The sequence below is a fragment of the Arachis ipaensis genome, chromosome B2, assembly GCF_059453495.1.
Source record: "Arachis ipaensis isolate K30076 ecotype BB chromosome B2, ASM5945349v1, whole genome shotgun sequence".
Lineage (NCBI taxonomy): Eukaryota > Viridiplantae > Streptophyta > Magnoliopsida > Fabales > Fabaceae > Arachis > Arachis ipaensis.
In genome coordinates, this window is record NC_142437.1 from 454,837 (window position 1) to 462,405 (window position 7,569).

Consider the following 7,569-nt stretch of genomic DNA (forward strand, 5'->3'; position numbering starts at 1 on the left):
ACCTTGAGTCATTGGGTCTCATTGGATTGTTGATTGGAGAACCCTTAGTGACCAAATTGACACCCATTAACACCAACCCACTACTAATTAGTAGATTGGTTGGGACTTATGGGTTGAAATTGGTTAAACCACTTGACGTACCTCAACCCTAGGAGTAAATATTACGTACTTAAGGTTCTTTGAGGTAGACTTAGTGAGTTTGGTTCGTCACAATTGGCTAATTATAGTTGAAGACAAGGATAAAGACCCCAATTCCCATGCTTAGTCAAGAGTACCTTTGATTCATATTTGAAAAACCAAAATTCTTAGTTGCTAGTTCTTGATTTAGTTAATTGCTTAAATTTAGAGTTTCTTGCATTTTAAGATTTCTTGCATGACAAGCTTGGTAGTTAATTTTCATCACCATGATTCTCAACCCCGTATTTCTGATCAATGCTAAAGAACATGCTTGCCCATTCTTCGTGAGACGATCCGGAGTCTAAATACTCCGGTTACATTTTTATTTGGGGTTAGCACGTGTGACAACCACCCTTTCTTAATTTGGGATTGAGGATTGATTATCGGTTGGGCTATACTAACAACGGAAGTATTTTGTGGAATTTCGAACCGGTATACCTTCCATCAACTCTACCAAATTAATGGCGCCGTTGCCGGGGAATGAGTGCAACGTATGCCTTAGCATTGGTTATGTGAATATGTAGATAGTGTGGATAGTTTACTTGTTTTCTCTATTTTGCTCTTAGTATATATTTCTTGTGTACATGAGCTATGACTCTCAAGTTTGATGACTCGGTCCCAACCAAACGCTAGCTTAGCCGAGCTTGACTTAGAAATTGAAATGACTTTATTGCATACTCGGCAAGCTAGGCGTCGGTTGGACTACGCGCCCAGTGTTTTGGCCTCACTTGAGGAACATACCGAACCACTAGACAGTTCTGAGAGCGACTTAGAGTCCATTACTTCTTATTCTTCTGTTGGCACTACTGATACATCTTTACATTCCACAGGTGAACCTCGCATGGTGGAGCCACGTAGGATCACTTTGCATGAACAAGGAGCGCCGGACCTCATTCTGCCACCACTACAAACAAGATTTCCCAACCTTGACCCAAACTTTGAGTTGAAGAGTAGTCTGATCAACTTGTTTCCTAAGTACCATGGGCTTCTCGGTCAAGACCCCACTCGACATCTGAGAGATTTTCAAGCGGCTTGTGGTACGGCCCGGAGGCATGGGGCCAACAAAATTGCCATCATGGTTTACTCCTTCCCCTTTTCTCTTGAAGGGCAAGCGAAGGAATGGTCTACTCCCAACCGGATGAGATAGTGACCAATTGGGACTTCTTGAGAAGAGAGTTTCTAGACAAGTTCTTCCCGCCGGAAAAGACCGACTATATCTGGAAAGAGATCTCGGGCATAATGCAAAAGGATCAAGAGACTTTGTATGAGTATTGGAGCCGATTCAAGAGATTATTGGAGACTTGCCCCCACCATGGGTTGAGCACTCATCTACTCATAAGTTACTTCATCGGAGGTCTTTGTGTGGAAGATAGAAGACTACTTCCCGCATCTAGCGGTGGTTCCCTTTCCAAGAACAAGACGGAGGCGGAAGCATGGAGCTTGATAAATAATGTCGCCGAGGCTACTCAACACGTAAGGGTGAGAAGCAACCCCCTCAAGGGTATAGTGGAACCCTCTCCTTCCGAATCAAGTTTGACCAAGGTGCTTGGTGACATGACTACCATTCTCACCGAGATGCACAAACAGCAAAAGGAGTTCTATTCCATTCAAGCCGTTCAAGCTTCACCCCAAGTTCCCCAAATTGAAGGTCCTCCAGGGATATGTGGCTTGTGTTCTAGCACCGCACATTACACGGATCAATGCCACCAAATTCAAGAGGACTACACCTTAGCCGTCACTAATGTGAATTACAACAATCGCCCACCCTACCAAAACCAAGGCCACAACAACTACTCTCATGGCAATAACTCCAATAAGGGTGAAGGGATAATGCACAAGGGAACCATCAAGGTCAAAGATGGAACAACTCTTCTTCGCACTACAACAATAATAACCAATCTTTATCCCAACACCACCACAACAACCACCAAGCCAACCAAAACCAAAACAACTACCAAAAATATCAAGCACCACATCAAAGACAACAATCCAACCAAGCTTCTTCTGCTTCTACCAACCAAGTTGATGAGCTTAGAGCTATTGTGGAAAAGAATGAAGAAAATAGCAAAGCTCAATTTAATGCCGTGAATGCTCAATTAGCTAACCTCACCGAGATGGTCTCAAGATTGGTTTTACCCTCTTCCAACAACACCCACCAACCCTCAAGCTCTTCAAACCTTCCATCCCAACCCTTTCCAAACCCAAAGGGCACACTCAACGCCATCACACTACGGTCGGGGACTACATTGGAGAAGATACCTCCTAGGGTCTTGGAAGACATTTAAGAGGAGGAAGTGGCTGTTGAAGCTCCACATGAAGAGGAGGAGGTGAGCACAAGGCAAGAAGAAGAAGAAATGAGCCTCAAGGAACCTAAAAGGAAAGCTACCATGGATGATCCCATTCCTATCCCATTCCCTTTAATGATAAAGAAAGCAAAGAAAGCTCCGGAATTCGATTTGAACATGCTCCAAGTGTTCAAGAAGGTTGAGGTAACCATCACACTTCTTGATGCTATACAAAAAATTTCGAAGTATGCAAAATTTTTGAAGGACTTGTGTACACATAAAGATAGGATTGGTGAACTAGAAATGTTGTCTTTGGGCAATTCTATTTCTGCATTGATGAAGCCTATTCCTGAAAAGTTTGATGACCCCGGGCCTTGTCTGGTTTCTTGTTGTATTGGTGGAGTTGTTTTTCCTGATTGTATGTGCGATCTAGGAGCTTGTGTGAGTATCATGCCGCTCTCAATTTTTGCAAGGTTGAACTTGGCTCCATTGAAAAGGTCGGCCGCTCGATTTGCCTTAGCCGACAAGAGTATAATTACTGTGATGGGTATAGCCGAAGATGTACTCGTAGCAATCAAGGATTTGGTGTTTTCGGTTGATTTTTACATTCTTGAAATGCCACCAACAGAGGGTAGAAGCTCTTCCTCTGTTCTACTTGGTAGACCATTCCTTAAAACTTCTAAATTCAAGTTAGATGCCTACACCGGCACATATTCTTTTGAGGTTGGGGATAAGATGATTAAGTTTAACTTAGAGAAAGCCATGAAACACCCACCTGAAGAGCATTCCGTTCTCCGATGTGATATAATTGATGAGGTGGTAGCAGAAGTGCAAAGCGAAGATCATGACGAGCTATGCTACGCTACTGTTGAGGAGAAGGATAATCATGAGGGTGAACAAAGGGAAATGGTTGAAGATGAATCCCATGAGCTTAGTGAAAAAGAACCTCAATCGGAAGCAAAAAGTGAACTGAAACCTCTTCCGTCTCATTTGAAGTATGCGTTCCTTGGGAACAATCAAGAGTTTCCGATCATTATTACTAGTGAGCTCTCTAGTCATGAAGAAGAGAAGCTCCTAGAAGTCCTGAGGAAACACAAGAGAGCAATCGGTTAGAGCTTAGCCGATATTATGGGAATTGATCCACAAATGTGCATGCATCGCATTTTTCTACAAGAAGGAGCTCGGCCGGTTAGACAACCGCAAAGAAGACTTAACCCAACTATCCTTGACGTGGTGAAGAAGGAAGTCACGAGACTACTTGATATGGGTATCATATACCCGATTTCTGATAGTGAATGGGTAAGTCCGGTCCAGGTCGTTCAAAAGAAATCTGGCATCACCGCTGTAAAGAATGAAGATGGTGAAGTGGTCACCACAAGAGTACAAAATGCATGGCGAGTGTGCATCGATTATAGGAGGTTGAATGCTGCAACCAGGAAGGACCACTATCCTTTGCCATTCATCGACCAGATGCTAGACCGACTTGCGGGTAAATCCCATTATTGCTTTCTTGATGGCTTTACTGGATACTTCCAGATTCACATTGCTCCTGAGGATCAGGAAAAGACCACATTTACTTGTCCCTTTGGCACCTTTGCCTACAAAAGGATGCCATTCGGGCTATGCAATGCACTCGCCACATTTCAGCGGTGCATGATGAGTGTCTTTTCCAATCTTATGGAGAGTTGTATGGAAGTCTTTATGGACGACTTCAGTGTGCATGGAACTTCATTTGATAGTTGTTTGGAGAACTTGGCCAAGGTCCTAGCTAGGTGTGTTGATACTAACCTTGTCTTGAATTTTGAAAAATGTCACTTCATGGTGAGACAAGGTATCGTATTAGGACACGTAGTTTTCGACAAAGGAATTTCTGTAGACCCGGCCAAGGTGAATGTCATTACCGGTTTATCTCACCCCTCATCTGTGAGGGAGGTCCGTTCCTTTTTGGGGCATGCGGGATTTTATAGGCGCTTCATCAAGAATTTTAGCAAAATTGCATTGCCATTGTCGCGCCTACTCCAAAAGGACGTGGACTTTGAGTTTGATAGTGCTTGTGTGGACGCATTTGAGGAGTTGAAGAGAGCACTTACCACCGCACCGATTGTGAGGGGCCCTGACTGGATGCAGCCATTCAAGATCATGTGCGGTGCGTCAAATCATGCCGTAGGTGCCGCGCTAGCACAGCGCGATGGTAAGCTCCCCTATATCATCGCTTACTCCTCAAAGACGTTGGATGTGGCACAATCCAACTATACCACTACCGAGAAAGAGCTTTTAGTCGTTGTTTATGCTTTGGATAAGTTTCGATCTTACTTGCTAGGCTCTAAGATAGTGGAATACACGGATCATGCTGTCTTGAAATATTTATTGACAAAGAATGAGTCAAAACCCAGGCTCATACGTTGGATCTTGCTTTTACAAGAATTCAACATTGAGATTAGGGACCGGAGTGGATCACAAAATTTAGTTGCGGATCATTTAAGCCGCTTGGAAAATCTTAAGTATGATACATTTCTGATCAATGACTCATTCCCTTTAGAAGGTTTGCTTGCTGTTTCGGATAGTTTTCCTTGGTTTGCCCCCATGGCGAACTACTTGGTTGCTAAAATTTACCTTGCCAACTTTTCCAAACACCAAAGAGATAAGTTGAGGAGTGATTCTAAATATTATATTTGGGATGACCCCCGCTTATGGAGGAGAGGAGTAGACCAAGTAATTTGCAGATGTGTTCCAGAATCTGAAATCCAACCAATTCTTGAATCTTGTCACTCGTCCGAGTTTGGTGGCCACTTTGGCCCACAACGGACGGCAAAAAAAGTTTTGGATTGTGGATTCATGTGGCCCACGCTGTTCAAGGATGCTAACCAATTCTGTGTGTCATGTCACCAATGTCAAAAGTCGGGGAATGCATCTCAAAGGGATGAAATGCCTCAACAACCCATGCTATTTTGCAAAATCTTTGATGTATGGGGCATAGACTTTATGGGACCATTTTCCAACTCAAGTGGGTACTTGTATATCCTGTTAACGGTTGACTACGTCTCAAAGTGGGTAGAAGCGATACCTAGTCGCCTTGATGACGCCAATGCTGTGATTTCTTTCATTAGAAATAATATTGTGTGCCGTTATAGGTTGCCACGAGCAATCGTGAGCGACCAAGGTTCTCATTTTTGTAACAGAAAAGTAGAAGCACTACTCAAGCGCTCTGGGATAGCACATAAGGTTTCAACTGCATATCACCCCCAAACAAATGGGCAAGCAGAAGTGTCCAACCGAGAGATTAAGTGAATCCTGGAGAAAGTGGTAAACCCACAAAGGAAGGACTGGAGCACTTGGTTGGGAGATGCATTGTGGGCATACAGGACGGCCTACAAGACACCGTTAGGGATGAGCCCTTTTCGGGTCGTCTATGGTAAGGCATGCCACCTCCCGGTGGAAGTTGAACACAAAGCCTACTGGGCAGTGAAGCAGTGTAATATGGACATCACCAAGGCGGGTGTAGCCTGGAAATTGCAGTTAGAGGAGCTTGAAGGTCTTAGAATAGAGGCATATGAAAATGCCCGGATCTACAAGGAAAAGACTAAGGCATTCCATGACCACCACATTTGGAAGAAAGATTTTCAAGAAGGTGACAAAGTTATCCTCTACAACTCGAGGCTCAGATTCATGCCTGGAAAACTTCGTTCAAGATGTAAAGGTCCCTTTAAGGTGAAGGAAGTTAAACCCATGGTGTAGTTGAGCTATTTGATCCTCAAAGTAAGACAACCTTCAAGGTGAATGGCCATAGAGTAAAGAAGTACCATGGCTACAAATCACCCAAGGAAGTGGAAGTGCTCCTCCTGGAGGATGCACCAAAAGAAGAGGAAGCTTGAGCACTGATGACAAGTCATCTTAGGCTAGTTTCAAAAGCCTTTTTCATTTGTTTTTACTTGGGTTTCATGCATTCTTAGGCAATAAGTAGGTGTTTGGATGAGAAATTCATGGTTGTCTTGATTCACTCAAACATTGCTAATTTTATGAATTTTCATGAGATTTATGCAAGAATTGATTGGTATTATGAAAGATGCAAAAATCTTGTGATTATGCCAAGACTTTGATGAGTTTGTTTGGTTGATGATAGGTGAAAGGAAGCATGAAGGAAGGTTGAAAAAGGAGCCTAGAGAAAATGAAGAAGAAGCAATGCTTGGAGAAGGGGCAGAGTAAACCTCTGCATGATATACTGATGCTCACGTTGGAGGGAGCGTTGGACATTCAACGTTACCCCCAACGTGATAAAGAAATGAGCTTTCTGGAGATTCTGAAAATTTTCAGTGGCGCGCACACGCACATGCCGCGAACGCGCGGATGAGGATTTTTGGCAAAGTGCGCGGATGCGCACTATGCGCGAACGCGTCGGTAGGCAATGTTGGACCCCAAACGCTACCTCCAATGTGAAGGCCAACGTGCGCGACTTTGAATCTGGAAGTTTGAGTTCGAAAAGGCACAAGGGCGTGCTCGCGCCTATGGCGCGTACGCGCAAATTCGATTTTTGGGCATCCGCGCAGACGCGCACATGCCGCGCACGCGTGGATGAGCTTTTTGACTTAAGTGCGTGGACGCGCACTGCACGCGTACGCGTGGATAGCGAGACATTGGCCCTCCAACATTGAGGCAAACGTGGATGACAGAACCAGAACCCAATTTTTTCAAAGGGCGTTTGACTCAATGTTTGGATGAAAATGTTGACTCCAATTTCAAAGACCAGAAATGCATAATTGGCACACTCTTCTCCTCAATTTCATTGGGCACCAATCCAATCAATCCTTGCTTCAATTAAGGCCAAGGCCCATGTCCAAGTACACTGAAGATCCAAGAAGAAGCCTATAAATAGAAGAATGTTTGAAGATTCAAGGAGGTTGGCTCTAATAGAGAGCATTAGGGAGGTTGGCTCTGCTAGAGCATTAGGAGTAGGGTAGAATAGAAAGTCCTCTTTGATACACTTTTAATTTTTTGCAATTGTCATTTTCTAATATTGAATTCAGTTTATGCAATCTCAGTTTCTACAATTCTCTGCTACACTTTTCTTTCCTACAAGTTTACTTTCTGCAACCTTGTGTTTGAAATTATT

At 43.7% G+C, this 7,569-nt stretch overlaps 1 protein-coding gene across 1 annotated transcript; it reads left to right on the forward strand.

The window, feature by feature from the left end:
• The first annotated feature begins 1,416 nt into the window (after positions 1–1,416).
• LOC107626626 (uncharacterized) lies at positions 1,417–3,575 on the forward strand. The gene is made up of 3 exons (XM_016329524.2): positions 1,417–2,028; positions 2,607–3,056; positions 3,153–3,575. Exons 1-3 carry the CDS (start codon positions 1,417–1,419, stop codon positions 3,573–3,575), a joined length of 1,485 nt encoding a protein of 494 aa, XP_016185010.2.
• The last annotated feature ends 3,994 nt before the right edge of the window (positions 3,576–7,569 follow it).

Excerpts from the sequence above, each read along its gene's own strand:
- LOC107626626 (XM_016329524.2), top strand. The coding sequence starts at position 1,417 with ATGCAAAAGGATCAAGAGACTTTGTATGAGTATTGGAGCCGATTCAAG. Across the intron at positions 2,029-2,606 it reads TGCACAAGGGAACCATCAAG|AAAGCAAAGAAAGCTCCGGA; the intron begins GTCAAAGATGGA and ends TTAATGATAAAG. Across the intron at positions 3,057-3,152 it reads TCAAGGATTTGGTGTTTTCG|TTAGATGCCTACACCGGCAC; the intron begins GTTGATTTTTAC and ends TCTAAATTCAAG.